This window comes from Lepisosteus platostomus, chromosome 23 (assembly GCF_059453375.1).
Source record: "Lepisosteus platostomus isolate fLepPlt1 chromosome 23, fLepPlt1.hap1, whole genome shotgun sequence".
Taxonomy (NCBI): Eukaryota; Metazoa; Chordata; class Actinopteri; order Semionotiformes; family Lepisosteidae; genus Lepisosteus; species Lepisosteus platostomus.
This window is the reverse complement of record NC_142633.1, coordinates 9,294,187-9,320,071: the sequence shown is the minus strand read 5'-3', so window position 1 is coordinate 9,320,071 and position 25,885 is coordinate 9,294,187. Positions and strand designations below refer to the sequence as shown.

The window sequence follows — 25,885 nt, the reverse complement described above, 5'->3', positions numbered from 1 at the left end:
CCGCTAAACCGAATCAATCAACCCGGGTTTTAGCCGAGTCTTCCGAGCCGCCAGAGGGCGGTGTTCGTTCTTTGTTTCGCTTTATTCCACTTTTTTTTTCCTCTACTTCAGCGAAGTCCTTCCTTTTTTTTTCTCCCGGCTCCCCATGTGTTTCTGTTTTGTATGTTGCATCTTGGGCTCATATTTACATTTTTAACAAAAAGACTGACAAGAGACGGCGCAGGGAGGAGGGCCTAAACCTACAGACCTTCCTTTTTTTTTTAAAGACATAATCGGATATCTACATTTGCAGCGATCGCCTCCAAATCACAGGTAATAAATGTACGGGAAAAAAAAAAGATACAGATCCGATAGCGTCGCGGTTCTTTTTTTTTATCCCGGCTGTGGATGAGGGGTTTTATTCTTTCGGGAAAAGTTTGGTATCGGAGGTTTGGTTGTATATTTTCGCTCCCAGAACCCGGTGCAGAAAATTGACTTATTTAATGAATGTAGATCGCGGGGCACCCACGTGGTTTCAGCGAGCAGACTGCAGCTTCTTTTGTTCAAAATCAATCAAAAAAGGAGGAAGACGGACGGATAGCAGAAGAGAGCCGTGAAAACCAGGAAGAAAATCCCAGAAGAAAGCATAAAACAAGACCGAAGGAGCTTCCAGAGTTTTTTTTTTTCCCCACCAACTTAAAACTTTACGGAGGTGCGGTAGAAAAAAAAAGTTTGTTTGGCGTTATTTGTTGTGTATTGAGGTTTGTAAGCTTGAATGATTATACATTGATTTTGATCTGCTTTTTTATTTTTTATTTTTAAAAAAAGGATCGGTTATAAATACTGACTTTTTCATGCCGCTTTTTAAAACAAAAACTGAGATCGAGCGATCGTTCCGCCTAATTGTGCTTAATTACAAAGTGTCTGAAGAAATGTCTTTTTTTTTCATCCACCGAGCAGCCGGGCTGCGTTTGAAACAACAAAGACTCAGCTGAGACGCGGCTTCGGTATATATATTTTTTGATGTTGCCGATTCTATTTTCTGCCCGTTTCTACAGTCTAGATACGTTTTGCTCTTCCATTTGCAACTTTCATGAACTTGCCGTGATCTCGTTTTTTAAATTTACACAGAAAGGCTCGTTTAAGCGAACGGAACGGTTATCGGATTAGCAACGGTGCGAGCAGAAGCTGTTTAAAATGTAAGCTTTTTTCTCGTCCCTCCTGGTTTTGTACAAGAAGCTTTTGTTACGGGCGATCGAGCCAGTCACGTTTTGTTTCTGTACACCGGGAGCGATAATACAAAGACAAAACCCTCGTCTTGAGCTAGATTTAGCCCGGAACTGGGAATATTTTATACGGTATAGACGCATTTATCGACGCATTTCAGTTGCGTGGTATGCCTTCGTGAAGCGTTTTTCCTTTCCTCTCACCCACGCAGAATTAGTCTGTCAGATACCAGGTTAATCATATTTCGCGATATAAGGATGGATCTTGGTGAGTTCGGGATGCTGAACTGCTGGGATCTCTAAAACATTCACATCGATACGGGTTTTTAACTCCGAGACACTGAAAATGCGCTTTCGCTACATCCGAAAAAAATAGCTCACCCGAAAAAAAAAACCTCAAAAAGTATGCAGAATATCTCCGGTTGGACGTTTATATGTGTGTTTAATGAGCATAAAGTATGTACTCGGACTTGAAAAGGCCCCTTGTGAACTGTGAGGATGTCATTTGTTAGCCGCTGTGTTTCAGCTGTACTCCTGCAGCTGACGGACGAATTCGTTGCAGGTGATAATTAGCGTAAATGCAGTAATTACCAAGAAAGGTGTGCTATTAAAACACAATTACAGGGGCTCCGCCGCCGTAGAATTTATCAATCTAGGGAACAGGGTGGTAAATTTCTGGATATGCTGTGCTCCACAAAGTTTGTTTGAAAACCGGATTTTTTCCAGTCGTTATTTTGCAGTCGTGATCATCCCGGGAAGTCGCGCCTTTGCAAAACTGTTCTGAATGCAAGTATATTTCGTTCTCGCCCTGCTTCAGTCCTGAAGACATCATTTCCTGTACCCTGCTTTGTTGTTTAGTGCCAAAGCTCTGACATATTTTGGGATGTGAAAAGTGGAAACCTAACCGATTCGTTCCGTTTTAGGTGAAAGAGCAGTTTATTTTTTTACAGTCTCGGAAGAGCTGTGCATCAGTTTTATTGCAACATATGCTTGAAGTGCATATGGAGATTGCAGTCATAGGCGAAGAAGGGAGCTCTGGACTTGTAACTGGAAGGCTGTGGGTTCAAATCCCAGTAGGAGTCCTGCAGTTTTAGTGGTTAGAAAATGCTATGTCCAATACAGGATTGCAGGGGAGCAGAGCCTATCCCCACAAGGTCATCCATTTCAATAAAAATTCGCGGCTCTCAGTGATATCATCACTTTTGATTAGCCCAATGAATTAAATAATTAAAAACATTGCATGAAGTGGGGGAAGAATATGAAATGAATCATTTTAAAACCATGCATCTTAAAGATGACAAATGTGAATCTTGCAGGTTTGCACCCTAAATGATCCAAGACAAACAGAAATCCCTAAGGATTTTTTTTATAGTGCATTTCTTCCTATATATAGAAGCTTTAAGAGTTTTTGTGGATGAACAGTGCAATACAGAAGCAAGGAATTGTATAGGTGGAAAGCTGAGAGCACAAAGAGGCAGTTTTAGGATGAAAAATCAGCTTTCATGGGCAAGGATCACAGGGAAAGTCACAGCTGTGGTCAGAGCAAGGTACTCATTTGTTAAGGGCGTTTGAGAATTGGCTAATTTAAGTATTTAAGGGTGTGACAATATGCAAATCCAGAGACTTTGTCAGAGTTTCTGAAAAAGGCAAGGACTGTTTCTTGCTGTTCATTGTTAAGATGAAGGAATGTTCCCAAAAACACAGCCCTTCAGTTAGCGAGTGTCGTAGTAACACAGTAACGGAGAAGAAAGACTTGTGTAGAGTTAATAAGGGAGGATGGTTTGCTGTTAACAGCACTGATCCACAATGCATAGATAGAACTGTTGCATTGCTGTTTGTTAATAAGGAAGGGAAGAGTCGTGTGTTGATTTGGCACCAGGACTCCCCTGACCTGCCCGAATCAATGAATGGGGAGTTTGGGAAGCTGCTAGCCAGGCTTGAGCCCTTTCCTCTGCTGTGCTGTTTTTGTCCTAGTTCCCTGGCTGCGAAGGTGCTGAAAACGTGTGCACCTGGTTGGACCAGAGCAGATGACACTGCTTGATACAGACCTCGAGGTTATTGATCTGTCTTCTGCGCCTACAGAATGACACGCAACAGGACCTTACCCCAGTTTTGGCATGGAGGGGTAACTTTTTCCCCCCATCTCAGTGGCTGCAATAGAAGCTCTCACACAACCTTTTCACCATACTTCACTTACTGGAGACTTTTGCCTTCTTTGTACCCCATGTCTTTGGCTCAGATGGGGCGTCTGTGCGGTTCAGCTAATGCCCTTGCCTGTCTTCTGACTGAGAACCCATATCTGTCTCCTCTCATGGTGACTTTCAGTCTCATAAAACCTTGGGGATCTGAGCACAGCAGTTACCCTCCCTCAGACCCAAACACATAAGGTCATGCCACACTGCCAAAATAAAGCAGGGAAGTGTCTCTGGGATTTTCTTTCCTATTTACTTAGTAGATGCCTTTATCCAGGGAGATTTGCAGTACATGCTAAGGTCAAGCACATTTTGCTTCAGTTTTTCTTGAAAAGGTCGTTAGCAATAGTTTTTTTTTAATTGTTTTTCCTCCTCATCTTTTGGTTACAGTGACCTGTTTAGCAACACTCAATCAAGTCTTGAAGCTGCATCTGTGATTGCGCCATAGTGACATTCTACCTGTTTTTCTCCCGTATGATACATTTCTAAAGCTCTGCCAACAGTAATAGTGAGAATTTTACACCAGTTTCACACGAAGTGAAAGAAGAACTATGACAGCTCAGACTTTTCCGAGATGCAGATGCTCTGCGATGCAGAAGTTATTTAGGACGGTATGGTGCCCAAATTGCGATGCAGTGTGCACATCAAAATAACATAGGACGAATGTGTGCTATTCGGTGCGATATTGCTGAGCTGGATCAACTCTTCCAGACTTTTGTCCAGCTCCTCGATTTCCCCATGCCATGGAACCAAGTTTAAGACCTGGAATCGTTTGATTGTCATCAGATGGAAGTGAATTGTTCAAATTCATTTCGCTATCCATTGGACTGGAAGGTGTCATTGATTAAAGGAGTTCCTTGAGTGGAGTGTGTTACTTCTTTAATTGAAGGAATGACTTGCGCATGTTGCTACACTTTAGAACCAGGTGGGGAAAAAAAAAACAATCTATAGGATTGAGTTTCTCATGGATTGTAGTTGGATACCCATGATCTAGACTTGGAGTTACTAGGTAGCATTTCCAGTTATATGTGACCATGCATACTGGTGACAGCTCCACAGTCTCTTCACAAACCTGTGGGTGCCATTGCTTTGTTCCTGGAGCTGATGTGTCATCAGAGTACATGTTCATGCGGTAGAACCCACATGAAGATAAAAGTAGTGGGGAAAAAATGGCAGCTCCAATCTAAAGTCAGTTAACAGGGCTTTGGGTCGGTCCTGCCTGTGTCTGCCACGACTAGTCTACCAGAGTCTGGAAATCTGCTGCAGGGATGCAGCACTGTTCTTCCTGGAGGTGGGAAATGCTGTCATTCCAGAATATCCCTAAATACTCAACTGGGTTCCGATCAGGTGGCTGAGAAGGCCGTGACCTATGGGTAACATCAGTGTTATATTTGTGTCCTCCATGGCTCATCACTCAGCGATCCCACTTGCTCTGTGGGTAGGTGTTGTCATGCTGGAAAATGCCCATCCTGTCGGGAAAGAAGTGTTGTAACCCCACTGTGTTCTCCCTGTGTCTGCATGGGTTTCGTTCCACAGTCCGAGGAGATTCTGGTAGGTTCATTCAGAACTGGGAAAATTGGCCCTGGCGTGAGTGGCGTCCTCTCCAGGGTGTATCCTGCTCTCTGCCTGTTGCTTGCTGGGATAGGCTCCGGTTCCCCTGCGACCCTGAATTAGTTAAAGATAATGGATGGATATTCATTCGTTGTGTCAAAAAGAATATGTTACAAAGGCTTATTTATAAATGTTGTTTAGCTACGCAAGCTATAATGACCTACTCTACTCCCTCTTGCCTCAGCCCCAGAAATATCTTAATTAATCTCCCTGAATAGTTATTGAGGAATAACCTTGATTATTCATGCGTTCATGGACGTAAAGTTAGCGGGAACCCTCTTTTAAACGCCTCTAGTCCCGTCTGACCCAGTGCCTTTGGTGTCGTTTTCTTCTCTCTCAGACGCCATGCCACGCAAGAAGGTGACCGACGTCTCGGGGAACGGGGGGGTGAAGAGGAAGAGGGCAGGGGGCCGGAGGAAGGAGCGGGACTTCAGCAGCGACGACGAGTTTGACGACTTCGAGCAGGAGAACGCCAAGAAGCCCGGAAGGCCGGCCGCCAAGTCGGGCCTGCAGCCCGTGACCGTGGCCGAGGACGTCAAGGAGAAAATAGTAAGACCCCCCGTGGCGCTCGGCCCAGCCGTCACACGCTGGCGGTGGGAACTCCTGGGCCCTCTTTATCGTCGGCCTCTGCAGGTGGACAGCTGCAGTCCTGTTTCCTCCATGTATAGAAATAGACTGTCGGGTTTTTCTTTCCGGTCTCTTGACGAGCCAGAGGGCTGGAGAATCCTCAGGGACCAATGCAGTCTTCCTCCTTCTGTGTCTCTGATTGCTTAATTGAACTAATGTAATTATACCAGCTTTCTTGGACCTGCAGCTGTTGTAGATTGGAGGCTACTTATAAAACCAGCACCACTGCCAGCGTAGTAGCGTTGTGGTTAGGGCTCAAATCCCATGTGTAGACATGCTTTTATATCTTGAGCAAGGTACTTCACCCTAATTCCTGCACAACTGCACAAATGGTGAGTTAACCTAAGATAGTCTCCCATCTATAGGAAGTCTTAATACTCTTCTTGCCTAATGGGACAGAAACCAGGATGAGCTCCAGCTTGGGAAGGAGTTGAAATCCTTGCAGGATGCTGACGCTGGAGTCAGGATTCGGGCATCCACTCTGTCCTAAGCCATCACTAATCTCCCCTCTGTCGATCCTTGGCTGCCTTTACTGCAGTGTGTATAGTCAACTAGTGAGGAGCCCTGCTTTGCACTGTGGGTATTGTTGAGCACATACGTGAGCACATGTGCAGCCTGGCAGTGGCCCAGCCATGAAAATCCTACTCTGTAGTGACCTGCAGAACCTCAAGGACCAGGTTGTAATGATAAGGGCTCATAACCAGTTCACCTCCTGCTCCTCTGAACTTGTATATTGTTCTCATTGCTGAGGGTTTCTAGATTCAGGGTGTGGGAGGACTGTGCTTTACATGGAGGTGTTGCTGTGGCTTTCACGTCTCAAATACAAGGGAAATCATGAGCTGGTCTCCTGAATAAAGATTCAGATCCATCCGACCCAGCAGAGATCAGTCGCTTCAGCACAGTGTTCTCAAAGGGAATCGGGGCTGAGCTGGTCTGCCCTTCCTACCAAGTAGAGGAGGTCTGTGGTAAGTGGTCAAAGGAAATGAGCAGGGTGTAGTTGCAGGGAGTTATCTGTACACATGGTTATTTTTATCCAATTAAGAGCCAAGTTGTGAAAAGTTCTACGTTTTCCTGTAGTGGCCCAGGTTGGCCTTCATTGCTTGTGCCTCACTGGGATTTATTTTAAATTCTGGGAAAAGGCTATGGGAATGGGCTGCCTCTGTCCTGAGAGTCCGTTTTCTTGGCTGATGGACCATTTCAGCAAATGATTTCTGTTCATTTCAGTTGTCAAATTTTGATGATGAAGTAGTATAATTGTGGACTATGCTGGCAGTGTTATTTGGCCCAGCCCAAGTATTATGCCTACTTTGTGATTTAAAGTTTGTTTTGGCAAAAAAAGCTAAAAAATGCCACATCACCAGTTTACAGTGCCTCTACTTTTATATTCCAGTGCCACAGGGACAGTCATCCTAATCGAGTCTGATATGGCTTAGGGCAACTGCATTAAATAGATGAGTTATGAAACTGACCCACTACAAGGACTCTCAGGTTTCTAGATGGGTTTAAAAGCCTGTCTTTTCTGCAGCAGCTACAGCTCCTGCCAGTCTCTGTTGCTGTGCCCACACTGACGATGCTGGTTTCTGTCTCCGGTTCTCTCTGGAGTTTCAGTTCCTGTTGTCTTGTCAGAGGGAATGGCTGGTACTGACGTCACGTGCTGTCGTCGTGAGATCCGTTGGTACTAGTGGAAAGTTGTAGTGCACGCCCACACAGGAATAAGAAACGAACTGAGCCCACAAAAACAAAAGCATCAGCTCTTCTTGTGGCTGAGCACAGGAAGGTGTGCATCGTAGACTCAGTTGGGGAGTGAGGGGTGGGACAGAGAATAACAAAATAACTGGTAGACAAGTTCTCTTCAGCTTGAGGCTTCTGTTTAGTTTTTACAGCCTTTCTTTCAAGTCCAGTTAGGCTTCTGTCGGGAAGAGTTTGTTGATTCATTGCTTTGGGATCCTTCAGAAAACAGTCTGATTCTGCGTTAAGCAACACTTGAGTTGTAGGACTCCAGCAAACTAGGATGGGACACTCAGGCCATGTCAGCACAATTTCAAAACCTGATTGATGTGCCCACAAGATAAATCATAAAGGAGCACAGTTCAGTTGAGAGGAGTGACCTTTGCACATGTGACTTAACTGGAGGCCATGAATACGCAAGTTTTTCTTCCTTTGCTATTCCCAAGCAAATTAGGAGGTGTTAGGTAATAACAGACCTGTCTCATGCTGTCATGTAGACGTTTACCTGAAGAGCCTTTAGGGTACGGCTGACTGGATTCTGACCATCTGATATTACCAGGCAACTGCAGCTGTAACACCTGATTCGTTACGTTGCAAACAGCATATCATTCAAAAGGGGTCAGTTGCGGTGATTCTGTCTTTTACTTTTTTACAAATTTAGGAACAGTGTGTCCAGCAGTGCAGTCATTATAGTGCAATAGTGGTGAGCGCGCAGCGATTCCAGATCGGCATTCGCCCGCGGTCCTGTCCCCTGCCCAGTATTTTTGCTCTCCTCTTTCCGTAGAAACTCGACAGCCCCAAGGTCAAGGGCCAGCTGCTGATTTTCGGAGCCACCAACTGGGACCTGATTGGCCGGAAAGAGGTGCCCAAGCAGCAGGGTAGGTGCCGCCGCCACACGGCGGAGCTCCCCGTTCACAATCCCTCTCCCTTTAGCTCGTTCAGTTGTAGAACGAAAGCGGCGATTCAGTGTGACCGACGGGGTTACCTGGTGAATGGCGAAAAGGTAAGTGTCAACAGCAAGGGGTCTCGGCTTATTTCTGCAGACACACCGTAATTCTCATTTAAATTAATTGTTTTTTTTCAACGACATCTTATAAGAAAAACAGGAGATGCAAAGAAATGGCTTCTACTGAGATGTCCCTTGGTCTTTTCCCTAAATAAGTCTTTACCTTGTCCTTACAGAGGATTGGTATGTGTGTGTGAGGAGGGGATCCATTGCATCCTTTTCTCCAGTGTCCTTGTAAATGGATTCCCCATCTTCAAACTGAGGTCCAAGGCGGTTTAAGGTCCCTGGTGCATCACAATGGGTCCAAGGCCGGGCTGCGGTGTTAGAGTACAATTGTGAAGCGATTCTTTCCGTGGGCATCCTGTAATCTCCCCCTCTACAGCATCTATCCCCCCCCACTTCACTTGGTGCTATGACAGCTGTTGGAGGAGGAGGCTGTGGTCAGGCAGATCAATTCAGGATCAATTGTGGAGAGAGCGTTCTTTGCTCGATTTTTTTTTAATTTTTTTTTCCCCCGATGCGCCATAGCCGCCAGGACTGAAAGGCGGGAGGCACAATAACTCTGTGGGGTGTCCCGACGTACTAATGGTGTCCCAGATGGTGGGTAAACTGGCTGCACGGGACTTTCCTAGACATGGGAGTGGACTCTTGTCGTGCCTGCTATGTTCTGCACAGATACAGCCTGTAGCAGTGGTTTGTCATCAGTTCCGCTTAAAAAGTGCATGTTGTGTTATCGTGCCATCGGTGTATTATACAAGCACCTTATGGCCTGCATCACAAATACATGCTTAATGAGGCACATCGGGACAAGTAAAGGTTTATTCCATGCTGAAAAGAAAAGAAACACAGCGTTTGACACCTGAAGAAGGCTCCACAGACGTTTTTCTTCTTTCAGCGTGGAATAAACCTTTACTTGTTCCTTTGCTGCCTACGCATGATGTCGCAGCTGCCTGCTTGAACTACCCGATGAGTGATCCCTTAGAGTTATTCCTGAGTTTCTTCTGGCCTGTGACCAGAAGGGAGACTAGATGTGTTCCTTTTCGTTCAGCTCCAGCCCCAGCATGCTCTGCGGCCCACGTAGTGAAAATCCTCCTTGCTTTGTTCCAACGTGTTTTGATATTCCGTACTTTAAAAAAAAACAAACAGATAGGGTAAATGAACTCCTTGGTGCAGGTAATTAATCTGTCACTTAAGTGTAAAATTCCAGCACCCAATGCGTTTGCATTCCAGCAAACCCCGAAGCACGTTTAAATACGCTGAAAAGAAAAGTATTAAGACTTAATTAGCACTGTCTAGTTTTTAGGTGGTGGAGAAATTGAAAGATTCATGTTGCCCTTGAATTATAAGTTCGGGTTCACTGAATTAACATGAGTAGGTGACAGGTGTAATAATTGACTGCTTTTATTTACACAGCAGTACTGGCTTTGGGAACCAAATGACTTAATAGTGCTGTTTTGTTCTTGACAGCGTTAAAGTTTGATTTGGTGGGTGATTCATATCCTCACTGATATAGAACTGGCAGTCATTGAAACTGTTGGGCTCGTTTTTGTGTGTAGTCTGTACTACACCCGAAGAATTGTAAGAATGTGCACAAGGATAATTGAAGAATGTGGAAAACTAAATGCTGCTTCTCAAGGCTCTGACAGCATCTTCTGTCTGTCAGCGTTAATAGTTGTGAAGGACAGCAGCACTGGGCTTGTCTCTCATTTCAAGGCTTTTTGCGTGATAAGACAGGTTTTCTGAAGCATGGAAGGAGACTGGCTGCCTGGTATCTGAATCTCTGCCATGGCTCATTGTTCCAATAAACTGAAACAAGTACTATTTTGCCTTGTTTCCCTACCTTACATAATCACGTTTGTGCACCAGTCAGTGGCTAGCCTAATTATTTTGCATTGCTTGAGAATATTTGGCACAAGATGATGAGGTTCTAGCACATGTTCTAGTCATGTGCTTTATGTCCACATGACAGTGACTAATATCAAGGCGTTTCTGAAACGATTGCAGTGAATTAAGCTCTGCTTGGTGTATTCTTCTTGCAGGTCAAGTTGTCTGCTCAGATCAAAGCTGCTTGACATGTACAGTGTTAAGTCTGAGTCTAGATTCTGCAAATACATCCAACGCTTATCTTTCAGTGCGAATTCTGATCATTCTTCTTTTGCCCTTTCCGTGTTGGGGATATTGAATGTTTGTTTTATGAAATAGAAGTTGCCAGGGCTGGGGTTCGGTTTTAAGTAAAAGAAAGCAAACTAGGATGAGCAGATCTCATGTCTCTAGCTAGTTGTGTCTCTGGCATGTGTTGCCTTGGATCCCAGTCTCGTTCTTTTGTCTGACTAGGCCTGACAGCTGTGGCAGGCCCTGTCTGTTGTCTGCCAGACAGATTAGTGCCTTCACACAGGGTGCTGCTCCTAGAAAGTGGAGGCTTGACACGGAGTGTGGTTTAGAATCTGTTAGCGTTTAGACAAAAGTTATGCATGAGATCTGGCTCACACGGTTTCCTTATTTACATAAAAAAAAACTTTGGTGAATTTCTCTTCTACGTTGTGTTGTGGCAGTGGGTGTTGTTTGCACCGGCCAGCAGACAGTGCAATATCATTTCGTTTGGCTCGTTTCTCTCCGTTGGGGCTGTTCAGTGTTAGCTGCACGAAACACCATCTGGGAAGTCAATGATGGCTCTTTTCTTTTTCCAGAATCCATTGTGTTTGCACCAGAGGGAGGGGGGGAACCTTGAAGCTAAAAGCATTCTGCTAAATTGATAAACGGATCTATTGTGAAAACTCAAACCTGTGCACCTAGTCCCAGCTCCTAACCTAGTGTGGGCAAGTCTCTGTGTCATCCTAAGTGCAAAGAGCAATTCTGAAATTGTACTTGAATGTATTGTGCAGAGCTGTTAGTTTTCAAAGTGGCTTGTAGCTGTTAATCAGAGCAAAGCTGATGCCTGAACTTGTGCGTTTCAGTCCTTGATTTGTGTATTTTGCACAAAGGAATAACGTACGTTTACGTTACGTTATTCCCCCCTTACGTTATTCCTTTGTGCAAAATACACAAATCAAGGACTGAAACGCACAAGTTCAGGCATCAGCTTTGCTCTGATTTCCAGAACGCTCAAATCGGCTCGGTCTCACTTTTACCAGTCATCGGCCTGTACGTAAAACTGAGGGGCCTGCTCTCTGCATCTTCATAAATAACCTAATCTTTTCCCAAAGAAAGATCTGTCGCCTGCTTTCCTGAGGAGCCTGTAAAGACTGTCTTCTGTTGTCTCAGAACCAGGCCTTCACAGTCTGGGCTTCCTTTTGATCCCGCGACGCTGACGCCAGTGACTCCTGAGCGATTCCTGACGCGCTCCATTACTCACGCCGCTTCTTGTGGTGGGGGGGGGGGTCTCCTCTGTGTTGTGACTGAGTGAGCCGGAGGGGGGTCGTCGGAGGAGCAAAATGACCCCTGCTCTTGAGGGAAGAGGGTGTCGCGGGGGGCCGCAGGAGGGAGCAGAGCCTGATGTCGTATCTGTGTGTGTGTTCGACAGCGGCCTACAGGAACCTGGGGCAGAACCTGTGGGGGCCGCACCGCTACGGCTGTCTGAGTGGAGTGCAGGTCAGTGCCGTGGTGTCGGGGCCCTGCGCCGCACACAGCCTGCTCATCACCACCGAGGGCAAGCTCTGGAGCTGGGGTACGTAGCAGGAGTCCGGATCCCTAACGCACACGGCTGGGTATAAAGTTGGCTAGAAAAGGCCTCAGATTAAAGAGAGCTTAGACTTATCCGAACTGATCAAATATTTATTTGATGACAACACAACAGGCACAAGGTGACTATATTTCAAATGTATTTTGTTTCAAGTAATTGATCCCGTTATATCCCTGACTTTAAGAAATACGGGAGTGTGTTGTATTAGGGCTGTGTTTTGGAGAGATTGTTCTGGTGCCTGGTTGCGTGAGATTTCATTCACCTGTTTCTTAAGGAGGGGAAAAAAAGCTGTCGAAATTTTAATGAACGATGGCAGTGAAGGAACGCGAATTTCAGAATGGGCTGTGTCTAGAAATGAATGCTTGCCCCCTTTCCACCTCTTTCACGCCAGAGCCGTTTTGAATAGAAGGCCAAAATCATTTTCTTACAAATGACCAGCTCGGTATAAATAGTCAGAAGTAAACTAATAATGGGCACAAGCTGAAACAAGGCATCAGCAGCAGTGCGCAATGAGCCGACAGACTGACAATGTCTGAGAGCCTGTCTGTCTAAATTAAAAGGTGAATTTCTCTGCTGCGGTTTTTGGTTGGGAAGTCGGTGCTTAAATAGCGCGAGCAGTGTTAAACAGACATCGAAGCATTGTCTGCACTGCTTTGCCTTTGGGATCCTGTTAACCAGCTTGGTCAAGTGAAAGATGGCTAGTGCTAAACTTTGATTTAATGTTATTAGACCCATTTATGCATTGTCAGTGTTTTGTTTCAGGTTTGTGTTCCTTTTGACTTGCATGCAACCCTGTACATAGAGAGTATGCAGCATATTCAATTCAAACGACTTTATTCATCCACAAGGGGGCAATTGAGCAGTGAGCAGTGCAAAATATATAAAAAATTCAATCGAGAAAAGGACGATAAAATGATTATGAAAGTAAAAGTGTGCCGTATAAGGACTCTGTCCTATACTTCAAGCAAAATAATAATTAGATCACTGGATATATACGAATGTTTTAAAGAGCATGTACATTTTATCCAATAGAGAACATAGTGATAGTTCAAAAGACCGATGAAGGATGTGAGATGGGTCTTCAGTCTTCAGATCCTCAATCTGGGTGTTCCTTCCTCAGGGTTTGCTGGACTTAAACCCGTTCCAGTGGCGTTCAAGGCTCAGCAGTGATTTTAGAGCGGAGTTTTCTTTAACGATTTATTCTGTACGCGTCTGGGTTTTTTTTTGCGAGCACGCAGCGCATCGATCGCAGGTGGCGCTGCCACACGCTGTTGGCTCCGTTCGTCGGGCCCGTTTCCCGGCTGCTCCCGGGCTGACGGCTCTCCCCCCCCTCTCCCTCCCGCAGGCCGCAACGAGAAGGGCCAGCTGGGCCACGGCGACACCAAGCGGGTCGAGGCCCCCAAGCTGGTGGAGGCCCTGGGCAGCGAGGTCATCGTGGCCGCGGCCTGTGGGCGCAACCACACCATGGCACTGACAGGTTTGCCACCGGCGCGGCGCTCCGGACCCCAGACGTGGATAGATATCGCCCTGGGGTCTTTGTGTGTATTTAACACTTGTACTGGTGATGGCCGGCCTGAGATTATAGACAGCGAGGCGGTCTTATGGCCCGAAGTCCACCAGCGGGTGCTTCTCTGAAAGTTGGCGTAGACGTTCTGTGTGCGAGGTAAAACATTCAGCAACCCCCTGGGGCTCCCGAGTGGCTCAACCAGTAAAGGTGTCGAATGGGGCTCGGCGATCTGGTCTGGCACCACCCGCAGTGGGAGGTAAGCCAGACCAAATTCGCTCAAACGAGCCGCAGTTTGCCTCGTGAAAAGGTGATGCGACCTCGTCCCCCTCCTGTAACATGCTCCCGCCATGAAACGTCCTAGAACTACAACGCGCCTCTTGAAACAAATTGGATTTGGCAAAAAGAAAAAAAGTTGTGCTCAACTGTCTTGATGGCCAGAAAATGTTAGCAAACTACTCGGCTTGTCCTCTCTGTTACTTAATAGCAGTTTGAAAGCCTGGAGTGATGTGTGGTCTCCTATATTGAGTAGAACGGCCCCAGCACTGAATTGCACCTCTGGGGCTCTGGTCAACATTCAACATTCTCTCAAGTCCATCACCCTCCTTTTTGTAGGCTGGCTGGTGGGGTTCTTCATTTCTTTGAAAAATCCTTTTGGGGGCTTGCTTATTGTTTTCGTGGCCAGTTTCTCAGGGCCTGGAGATTTGAGAGGGAGGCTCTCCGTGTGATTAAGGTGTGGCGGGTCAGCGGTCGGCGTGCGCGTCGTGTAGTTAACCTCAGCCGGACTGACTGCGAGTGTCGTCCCCCATTCTCTCTTCAGAGAACGGCTCAGCGTTTTCATTCGGGGAGAACAAGCTGGGCCAGCTGGGACACGGCAACCAGACAGACGCGGTACCCACCCCTGCGCAGGTAAGCCCCCCCCGGACAGCCTCGGGGCCTCTTTTCTAAACCCCCCACGGGCCGCTAACAGGGATGCAGTCCTCTGTCTGAAGGCCAGAGCAGGTCCTTTCCCCCATTGCATGTTTTGAATGCCGGTCTTTGTGGGCCTGACCCTTTCTAAACTCAGTTAACAGCCACTTGGATGTTGCCCTGCCATCAAGGCAAGTCAGTCATTTCTTTCTTTTTTACTGGAATTTAAATTTTGGTAAAATCTCGGGTAGGAGAAAGTAAGTCTACTAAGGCACCGGACTGCAGGACTGCATTCCTGAGGCCTTTCATCAACACTAGGGCATGCAACACCATAGTAGTGTCCTGGCCTTTCTAAAAAAAACACACAAGTCCCAAAGAGTGATAGTCTCTCTCGTCCCACTAGTTTGAACAGGGCACATCTCCTCCTGTGACGTCAAACATGGGAACATGGGCCCAGCCTGAAGACCCCATGAGTGCCTCTGTCCCAACCGAGGGATTCGGTAGCCACATTTCCCCTTGGGGGAAAAAGTTTGTCTGCAGGGTTAACACAGCACCACTCTACCCTGTGAATATCTGGTTTATCATGTTTGCGCACCACTCTTCGTGTGCAGTGGGAGTTGAAAGATTGGTCAGAATAAATTGCGAGAAGCTAACAGAAGCAGCTCCTTCTTGATATGACTTCATAGAAACGATGAGTATTTCTCAGCTTCAATTAGTCAGTAGTGTAATACATCATGCCACCACTCCATTTTCTTTATCAATAACTGCATTCACCGGTTAAAATAAAAGCTGTCAAGATGAAAGTTACAAAACGGTGCAAAGAGATGCGTAAAATATAAGAATTGTTTTAATATTCTAGTAGACAAAATGCACTTAAGGTCCCATGGGCAGTATTGTATGAGCTCTAACATTTACACTATTTCCATTGGGTGCTAGTCTGTGAACCTTTTTAATATGAAGATCGTTCAGTTGCTTAAATTTATTTTCTGGGTCCGGGTGTTTTTTTTTTTTTCGTTTGCAAAGAACGTTTCCACAGAACAATTTGCTGGTAATAAACTACTTGTTCACAGCGGAGTGCTGGCGTTATTTTTAGTTTTCTAATTAAAATCATCCAGATACTTTAATTTAAAATTTGTATTAAATGTTTTCTGTTATGGAAGCATATGCTGAATACATTTGTAATTGTATGAATTGGAAAACCCTGGTTTATTCATTGTTGAATATCAAATTAAACCACTTTACATTAAATCATTGCTGTAGGTCCTTCACAGTGGCAGTATTACCTTATCAGTCTGTAAGGTTTAGCCAAGGCGCAATTACTGCAAATTGAAATTTTATTACAAAGGCCAAGCCTGAGAATAGCACAGAATCAGAAGAATACGTTTTCGAGTTTAGTGGCAGAGTAATTTAAGGTCAGCTAATGACATCCGTTTTTAGAAAGAGAACAGTTTGGATCATGTTTAAGAAACCTTGATCATTGCATCCAATTCCAGACATAAATATGAGACTAACTGGAAGCGTGGTGTGTTATTTACAGTCCTAGGTGAACTGGGCTTTGTGCTCATTTGCAAAATATTTTATCTTTAATATATTTACCATGACCCCAGTCTTGGCGTCGATGACAGCTACAGTGATTTTTTTATGTTTTGCTAACTGTCGTGTCTTTCAGTCAGCGATAATCAGTTAGATTTCGGCTAATCTTGGCATAATCCCTTCCTTTTTTTGGGCTATTTGCTTTTTTCTGTTCCTCAGAATATTTGATGCCACAGTTTCATTTCAGTAAAATGGTTTACTTACACTTATCGGCTTGGCTGATGGCTCTTTTTTTATTCAACCAAACGTTGCCATGTCTCGCACTTGTATTTGTTTTACTTGTTCCATGTTGGCATCTACATGGGAAATATAGAGAGAAATGTTTAGCATATAACCATATATGTAAAACGTTGGCCGTAATGTTTTCTATAATAAATGCTTCTCATCCCTTAATGCAAAAATGCTAGCCCCCAATGAGGCATCAGTATGTTATACAATAAGACCTGCACTTAAATTACACTAAAGATGCCAAAATGTAACAACATTCACTCTGAAAAATTATCATGAGAGTCCTAGCCTTTTCAAAAATGTAGGTCTTATGTTACGGATTCCCTTTTGTTTCTCGCAAGGAAATTCTTTGTGAAACACACTTCTGAGCTAGACCTTAGGGAGTTTTGAGGGACAGACTGTTCATTTTATAATGGAATAATAACGTAAGCTACAAGCAGAATAAAATATCTCAATCTGAGCAAAATTTCCCCATGGCACTAGAAAAGAGGCTGTCTCAGCAGAATATACTGCAGGCAGAAGAATAGATTTCTTCCCCATGGAAAGAGCTTGATTGTCATTCTGTCATTTGTAGCTCAATAGGGAGAATGTGTCTGAAATAGCTGACTTGTGTGCAGTAAAGGGATTTTGTTTTTCAGCATGCAGTTGAATGTTCTATAATTCTGTGCTTTTATTTGATGTGGGACTTTCTTGCATGATCTGGCGAGACAGGAAAGAAAATTAAAATAGTGGTTTTATACGAGTCGACTAACCGAAAGCTTTAGGTTGTTTTTCTCTTAACTGCTTAAATTTGGATATCGTATTCAAGCTACGATAACACTTTTTCCGATTTCTGTGTAGTTTGTTTTGCATCAAAGAAGCTCTGTTTAACATGCAGAGAAACCTAGAAAAAACACCAAAAGTACGCGTAAATATTCCATTACACAGCAGACATTTACCCGTACATATTCATTTCACACCACTCCTACAAGAATCCCCACAACTACACCAGAATGCCTTAAATGTACTCCTCCTCTAAGCCCGTGTAATTACAGGGTACCCCCTCTCTTCGCACATAACCCCCTGATTGAACATGCCCATAAACCATTACTCATTTCTTGTGAGCTCAATTATGGATTGAGTAGTTTGTCTTGAGTATGAGATAAAGGTATACCTCATTTGGTAAGTTATTATCTAAAAAGTCTCCAAGAACAGACTCTAAAACATCTGTGTGAAGTCATCAGTTGGTCTTCTTCACGTAGGACACTTGAGGGGATCAGAAGAGATACTAACTGCTAGTATCGGCACGCTCTAATGTAAGCAGTTGGAAAGCTCTGCTCACTTGGGCTGCCCTGTGGTCCTTAGAATAGGAGTCTGGACATCTTAGCTCTTTGTTCGGTTTTGAATAGCTTTTGCGTTGAAACAATGGGAGGAGGAGAGAACGTCTTGACAGCTACACAGGAGGGATTCCGTGGGCGACAAGTGGGGCCCAATCAATCGATTGCTGAGGTTTTTCCAGGAGCTCATGGAAGCATTTCCGGACAGGACTCACTCAGCAGCCACCTGCCTGCCAGGCAAAGGACAGGGAACGGGAGATGTGCCAGTCGGAGGTCTCATCAGGGAAGAGGGTGAAGGAGCACATGTTGCTTTGTGCAAAATCCTGATGGGCGATTAAAGCAATGATGTATACCTTTGGGTTCTGTTTTCCTGTCTCCCCACAAGGGGAATCGTTTCTTTCCAGGAAGCACATCTGAGCAGAGACCTTGTGTTCCCCCGGGACGTGCAAAGAGAGGTGAGGCCTGTGCTCACAGCTCCGTTCTCCCCACAGATCCAGTACAACGGGCAGCCCCTGGTGAAGGTGGCATGTGGGGCCGAGTTCAGCATGGTGGTGGACTGCAAGGGCAACCTGTACTCCTTCGGGTGTCCCGAGTACGGGCAGCTAGGTAATGACCGGGCTCGGGGAGGGGCCGGGGGGCACGGGCGCTCAGAGTGTAGAGCATGCCAAGACCTGCAGGGGTGCTGACGAGCTGGGCTGTCGTCACAGTTCCCAAAAACACAAGCTGCTCCTTTCCCAAACGAAAAGGAAGAGGGAAATTAATTTGGGGGGGGGAATGCTCATGAGACTGTATTCATCATACCTTTAATTTATTTTAAAGTTAGCTTTGATTGTGATCTGTGCTGGAATCCAGAGGGGGTAAAATACTGGACCTCAGCAGCTTTTCCGGCAGAAGTGTTTCAGTGAACCTTGTTAACCGTTCAAAGAGCCGGTGGTAGAAATCTGACAGTAAATGAATGAAATGGAAGTTGTTGCGCCCTGTGAAATTCTGTTTGGCCCTGTCCTGATTTTCATATTATGTGCTGCTGTACTGCTGTATTCTCTCTGGAAGAGTTCAAATAAGTGCTGGTTTAAGATAAGGGAGCAGAACATAATTTCTGAATGTTTTAAAGGAAACTTGTAAATATCGGAAAGTGAACCACCCGTATCCAAAATGGACAGGTCCGGTTCTTTAAAACGTAGTCTTTATATTAAACCAAATAGGAGTAACCAAAATATACATGAGCCTGAAATTTATTGTGGAAGTAGATTTATCCTTTCTCACAACACAACAGGAGAACAGTTATGTTTGACGCTGCAGCTCCAGAATGCAATGCAATAACTCTGACAATAGTTGCTGAGTTTAAAGAGTGTTCCTTTCAAGTTACAAGGCAGAGAAGGTTATTTGGCCCATGTAGCTCAGTTTATTGACAGGATGGCCAGATGTTTCACATAATCAAGAAAATCACAGATGGCAAAATAGTTTTTCTCCTAATGGCTGTGGTACCATGCTGAATTAAGTAGTAGATTCTGCTGCGACGCAGTGAAAGGACTTAGGAATTCATACTGTCAACCTGGCCGCGTTCTTCTATAGCAATTATCCTGTGCAACACACTAGCCAATTAAAAAGGTATTAAAGAATTGGACATCAGTACAATATAGGTATAGTTTAATATTATACTGCAGTATAAATGGCGTTTTCCTTAAGCACTGCTCCTCATGACCAGCTGCTTTGACAGAGTCAAAACTGGAAACTGGTTTCGGTTATTTTTTTACTGGCAGTCCGGAATCTGCAGGGAGTCTGCACTGAATGAACATTGCTGTGCTGTTCTGGGTTCGAGCCCGGTCGTTGGCTCGGCTCTTTGCGCTCTGGGATATGGAAATGCGTGACGCCGCGCTGTCTGTGTGTCGCGCGCAGGGCACAATTCGGACGGGAAGTTCATCGCCCGCGCCCAGCGCATCGAGTTCGACTGCGAGCTCATCCCGCGCAGGGTGGCCATCTTCATCGAGAAGACCAAGGACGGCCAGGTTCTGCCGGTGCCCAACGTCGTGGTGAGGGACGTGGCCTGCGGGGCCAACCACTCGGTGAGTCGAGAGAGCGGCTCATGGAGCCTCACCCTGCCCTGCCCTGCCCAGCCCAGCCCAGCCACGCCAATACAGGGGCAGAGCAGGAGGATAATGTGACACCCCTCTTCACGGCCGCGGGTGATCCCAGTGTCCTCGCTCGGCACGGCCGTCTGTCGCCTGCCGAGCTCCACAGCCCTGTAGCATCACTCTGTCCTGACCCAGTCCACTCCTGCATCTAATCACAATACTTCAGAACCAGGACTCACGGGCACAGGGTACACTGCATCCTTTCTGCAGCACGCATCGCAAATAGCAGCCTGCCTGCTGCTGCTAGGCTTTAACACAGCCTCACCACCAGAGGGCGTTAGATATATATATAACACAGCCTCCTTCCTAAATTTCCTTGACAAAAAGCAGGCTGTGCAAAAGTAACCAGCTGTATTGAAGTACATTTTAGAGCTAGTTCTCATTTCTGTCCTAAGTTGGAATGGGTGTTTTGTTTGTTCAGTGAATACATCTTTTTAAAATCGAATAAGGAATCGCCCTTTTTTTTTGGTTCCATTTCCAGAGTAAGAAAAATCTACTCAAGACCCCTTAATTCAGCTGGTGAAGCAGTTTGTCATTTGTCCACTTGACCGGCTGTGTCTTGGGGCTGCTGTTTGGTTTTCTCATCCCAGCTTGGCAGAAAATGCGAGCTGAATGTCAACATTTTTAATTGCAGTTGAAGTGCGATTTTCCCAGAGTTTCCCACTTTGTAGTGAATGTCGTTACACCAGTAACCCCGAGAATCGGGTGTCTTTCCGATGGGGTGATGTAGATACACCGGTGTCCCCGAGACCCAGGTGTGTTACTGTTGGGGGTTGGAGGTACACCAGTGACCCCGAGACTCGGGTGTGTTACTGTTGGAGGTTGGAGGTACACCAGTGACCCTGAGAAATGTTGTTCTTGCGTGGACAGCGAGTCCCCCGCCCCCGCGGCCCTGACCTCTTCCCTGCCTCTCCTCAGCTGGTGCTGGACTCCCAGAAGCGGGTGTTCTCCTGGGGGTTCGGGGGGTACGGCCGCCTGGGCCACACGGAGCAGAAGGACGAGATGGTGCCCCGCCTGGTCAAGCTGTTCGACTTCCCAGGCCGCGGCGCCTCCCAGGTCTACTGCGGCTACCAGTGCTCCTTCGCCGTCAGCGAAACAGGCGAGTAGCCCGCCGCCCCAAAACCTTCACACAGCTGAGGCGCCCTGGGAACTCTGTACTGCGGACTGCAGGTCAAGGTGTTCGCGGGCCCTGTGAGCTCTAGAGGCGTTTTTCTGAATTCATTGGACCACCTTGGGCGTTAGATGGAGCAGTAAACACAACAGTGTAAGCTTCAAGTTTGTTGGCGAACCCCGCGAACATTTCCTGAGCATTTGCCGCACTCCTCTCGGGGATGTGGGTGGGGTGGACTGTTGCATCTCAAGTGTAGCCAGTGACCCCCTCTCAGGTCGAGCAGGAAAGACCTGCGGTGTAGAGAACACTGGTTGGAAAGCCGGTGGCTGGTTTTGCCCAGGATTGCCCAGATGATGCCGCTCAGCGGGCTAGATGTCACTGTTTGAACCGGTTTGGTGGTAGCTGGGGGGTTTCTTGGCTTCTTGTGCAGTAATATCCCCTGCTGCTTTGCTGTGCCACATACATGCGCGTCGTTGGCTGTCGTGGAGGTCTAGCGCCGATCTGTGTTAATTTAGCGGCTGGCAGCTGGAGAACATATTTTGTAACTAATGATCAATGTTTCAGGTTTGATTTACAGTTGGTTTTGTGCATCGCAAAGAGTGATCCAGTTTTGCTGAGTTGCAGTGTAACGCCTCTGTGCTCTTTGCAGGGGGGCTATTTTTCTGGGGGGTTACAAATACCTCCCGGGAGTCTACCATGTACCCCAAAGCCGTGCAGGACCTCTGTGGCTGGAAGATCCGCAGTCTGGCCTGTGGGTGAGTGCCCTGGGGGGGTTACTGTGTTGTCAGTGGGAGAAGGTTGGTGTTTGCCCACTGTCTGTGATCTCACGGGTCCCTGTAAGACAGAAACAGTGATATCCTGCTGCTCAAGTTCTGAAACTCGAGCTATGGATTTGACACCCAGCTGCAAGGTTACTCTTGACAGAATTCAGTGTGCTCTTTTCCATCCAGTTCCAGCCTAGAGATGACATTGAGGCAATCGAAGATACCGTAGATACTGGGACTCCCATTGCTCATTTCTTACCGATTCAGCCGCAACACTGTCAGTAACAGGTTGTGTTGGGAGTAACTTGGTGCAGAATCCCTAGAGATCACGAAGGTGATTGGTGATGCTGTAGCCCACCTGAGTTTTTCTTTGCTTTCCTGCATTTAGAGCAGGTCAAAGAGCGGGTGTGTTGAGTCCATCAGTAGTGTAGTGCCTCACCTTTAGAGTACAGATTCAGCACCGGAAACTGGAACAGCAGTAAATCAAATTTACAAGTAAGAGGTTGTTTCATAAGGTTATTTATATCCTGAGGATCTAAGAACCCCATTAAGATTTTATTTACAATATCTCATACCACACATGGGCCTTGTTCCACACACCCACCACACTTAGTGTAAAGAAGCATTTCTCTGTCTCACTTCTGAATGGAATTTGTACCTACTGTTGCCGATATATTAGAGTTGTGTGTCTGGGATGAGAAACCGACATGCTCTTTGGGGTAGCTCTTGGCAATCAGTGTGCATTGCCCGTGTGTTTCAGGAAAAGCAGTATCATCATTGCAGCCGATGAGAGCACCATCAGCTGGGGCCCTTCACCCACCTATGGAGAGCTGGTAAGAGCTTTTCGCCACCTGCTAAACTGTTTCTGCATGTTGGACTTGGCAGCAATTTTGGGTAAAGGTTAGAACAAATTAATTGCCTTGTTGAGTACAGTAGAGTATCAACATCCATGAGCATTCAGTGCAGAGAACCATCGCAAATAGCCAAATTTGCATCTAACGACGTTCACTCCTATACTATCAGTATAGTCTCCGTGGTTACAAGACAAAAGTAATCCTCCCTTATATGATAAAGTACTAATGCATTGGCTTAAAGGTAATTTAAAATAACATTAATGAACTAAAAGAAACAACAATAATCACAGCGTCTCTGCTGTTTTCAGGGTTACGGTGATAACAAGCCCAAGTCGTCCACCACTGCCCAGGAGGTGAAGACTCTGGATGGAGTTTATTCCGAGCAGGTGAGCGGGCACTCTGGAGCTCGTCTGTCTGTCCTGTGTGGTTTTGCCTAGTCTCTCATACAGTTCAGAAATTCGAGTTGTCATGTTTTTTCCCCCAACTCATGTGTAAAGCAGTCGATTTGAATTACATCCTTGAAGGAAGCATTTTCCTTTTTTTTTTGGCTTCCTTCTATTTTCTAATAGAAACTTTGGCACAGCCTGCCTTTTGTTTCTTATCAGGAATTTGGATGGACTACGTACACTTCATACACTGTTCCTTCCAGGCACAGCACTTAAATTCACACTGCTACATCGGTTCCATAACTACGGCATGCACATTACATACTTGTGTGAAATGGTCATTTTAATTTTTGAATTAAATTATTTAATGCTCTTCAGTATAAATTCTATTATACTAAATATCAATATTAATTAAATATTGTATTAAATTAATATTTAATTATTGGATTTAAATGTGTGGGGAAGGGCACCTTTTGGAAATATTCAGCTTTTCATTGATCTCCTGATGAAATCTATTTTTTACAAGTTCAGAACTGCATTCAAGAAATGCATTAATGGCCACCAAGAGACATTTCTTTTTATTGGTTTTTCCTGTTCCGCGAACCTGTGGTTATTTTCCCCCGGTGCTTGCCGCTGCTGAAAACCGCAGGCATGAGTGTACACGTACCCACGTTCACGAAGTGGGAACGCTGCCCGCGTGGTTTTTAGCGTTGTGCGAAGAAAAGCCCGGGAGTTTGGGTGGGCGTCTGTTCTGAGGCATCGTTGTCGCTGCAGGTGGCGATGGGATATTCCCATTCCCTAGTGATTGCCCGCGAGGAGACGGAGCAGGAAAAGGAGAGGCTGAAGAAGCTGCCAGAGTACAACCCTCGCATGCTCTGATTGGCCGCCGTCCCGACCTTTCACCTCCGATGGGCAACTGATTCCAGGATCCACTCCGCTCTCTAGTTCACCCCCTTGCAGCCTTGGTGGGGGGGCGGTGAAACAATTGGATATGAGCACACTCCTTCTTTTTTTTTTTTCTGTTCAACATGGTTTGGTTTGGGTTTGAATACCTTTTTAACAAGGTAGTAAAAATGAAATCAAAACCGCTACCTCTTCAAATGTTTCCCCTTGCGGTCACACTCGCACCTCTCAACCTGATCACCTCAGTGTCTTACAATGCCAGTCGGCTCCAGGTCAGTACAGACATCAGCACCCTCCTCCTTGTGAAGCACTTAACATTCCAACAGGCGCCATTTTTAACTTTCTCTGCAGCGATGGTCTTCCCTCAGCTCTCAAGAGTCTAGTCAAGAAGATCTAAGTGTTTTATACAGGATGTTTTTACCTTTTTGGCTGTACATATTGATAGATATATTCTTACTAAAGAGCAGGTGTCAAAGCAGTTGGAGCAGCCTACTCTATACTCAACCTGCTGAGAAAGATGTTTTTCGAAGCTGTTCTCTCAATAAAAGAGTGAGGCTCCCAGACTGTGTCATTGGAGTAAGAAATGTCACGGAGTCGGTCCTCAGATGAACTCACTCCAGAATGTTCTCTGCTGTACTCCAGTCCCTCCAGGTTGGGTTACCACAACGTTTTCCAGCTGCATTGTGGTCAGTTTGGGCTGCCTCAGTCGAGACTTATTACATTCCTTTTTCTTTTCCTGTTCCAGTTCTGATCTTTTGGTGTGGTTTTGAAGGTTCGAAAGGAGGGATCGTTTTCAGAAATCCCTTCTTTTAACCACTCGACAAGACCACACCACACAGATTAGTACCCCAGGAGTGCTACCTGTCTGATAACACAAGCCTGTTAGACTGCTGTTACAGTTAATTTGCAAAAAATGTTCCCTTGATTCCAACATAGTTGGTGCTGTTTGACAGGAAGATACATTTTGTAAAGCCTCCCTGAAGTACAACTTGGATCAGATATATTATATATAGTTTGACATAACGGTGTTAAGTTTGTTTGCAGTTGTCTTGTTTTTTTTTGCTACCAAGATTCTTTTCAGCCGGGCGCACGACTTTTGAAAAGCTGCTCTGTGCCTATGAGCTGGACTGGACACCTGTCCCCTTGAGTGGCAGTCAGTCTTGTTTCTCCGGTGTATGTTCCTTGGGGGTCAGTTAGCCTGTTTCTTGTTTCGGGTTTTACTGGTTTATTCGTTTTTTATTATTATTATTTCTTGGAAATGTTAATAAAAAGGTTCATGCTGTCACCCGAGTTGCCCTGTTCCTAACACACTAACTCTCCCCCTCCACAGATCTGCTTGGGCTCCAAACGCTGTAAATGAAGCGAGAGAGTGAATCCAGTGTCCTGGTGTGTGTGCATGAGATTGTAAAGCGTGATTTGTATGATTTGGAAGCACAATGTGTTTTGAGAAATTTGGAATTTGCATATTTCCAATATTGGGAAGTTATGGACATAAAATCTGGGATAGCCAGTTGTTTAAAGATGCTTGCCTTACAGTACAGATGGAGAATGATCATTTTTCTCTTCTGGAGCGTGTGGGGGAGTATAGAATTACATGGGGATGTTGTGTAAATTATGTACTGTAGCACTCCTTAGGTGCTTCGTTTAGAATACCATGTACAATTTTGGTCTGCACTTTATAGAAAAGATATTGCTGCTCTGGAATTCATTCAGAGAAGAGCAACCAGATGCATACTGGAGCTATAGGGCATGTCCAAACCTGGCAGGCTGAAGGAACTGAACCTTTTTAGTCTTGAACCGAGAAGACTGAAGGGGATGCGCTCCCAAGTATTTTTTAAAAAAAAAGCTCAAAGCCAACCCAGAGGAGTTCTTCAGGATCACCCGTGAAACACGCATTGCGGGGCAAAGTGCATTTAAAACCAAGAACAGAAGGCACTTCCTTACACAAAGTGTGGTGGGGGTGTGGAACAAGCTATCCAGCCATGTTGTTGAAGCCGATACTCTTATGTTTTCTGTTAACTGCTAGATGAGATCCTGGGATCAATTAGCTTCCAAAAGGCTAACGAGCTACCAAAGGCTACCCCTTTCTAGACAGCCATGCATCTGAGTGGCAGTAGAGCTGTTGGTCTGTCTGAGC

At 45.6% G+C, this 25,885-nt stretch overlaps 1 protein-coding gene across 3 annotated transcripts; it reads left to right on the top strand.

Annotated features, from left to right (window-relative positions):
* Positions 1–25,033, top strand: rcc2 (regulator of chromosome condensation 2). 3 transcript variants are annotated; one of them, XM_088617274.1, is made up of 13 exons: positions 1–312; positions 5,349–5,557; positions 8,148–8,241; positions 11,890–12,033; positions 13,394–13,525; positions 14,373–14,461; positions 18,090–18,204; positions 19,495–19,661; positions 20,649–20,829; positions 21,491–21,596; positions 22,366–22,438; positions 22,768–22,845; positions 23,620–25,033. In XM_088617274.1, the coding sequence occupies exons 2-13, from the start codon at positions 5,354–5,356 to the stop codon at positions 23,722–23,724; spliced, it is 1,488 nt and encodes a 495-aa protein (XP_088473400.1). In that variant the 5' UTR covers positions 1–312; positions 5,349–5,353; the 3' UTR covers positions 23,725–25,033. The 3 variants fall into 3 exon arrangements, with proteins under 3 accessions (XP_088473400.1, XP_088473402.1, XP_088473401.1); XM_088617276.1 differs by lacking the exon at positions 1–312 and adding an exon at positions 384–691; XM_088617275.1 differs by lacking the exon at positions 1–312 and adding an exon at positions 384–740.
* The last annotated feature ends 852 nt before the right edge of the window (positions 25,034–25,885 follow it).

Coding starts and splice junctions, on each gene's coding strand:
- rcc2 (XM_088617274.1), top strand. CDS start 5,354: ATGCCACGCAAGAAGGTGACCGACGTCTCGGGGAACGGGGGGGTGAAG. Junction 19,662..20,648: donor CCTGCGGGGCCAACCACTCG/GTGAGTCGAGAG, acceptor GCCTCTCCTCAG/CTGGTGCTGGACTCCCAGAA. Junction 20,830..21,490: donor CTTCGCCGTCAGCGAAACAG/GCGAGTAGCCCG, acceptor TGCTCTTTGCAG/GGGGGCTATTTTTCTGGGGG.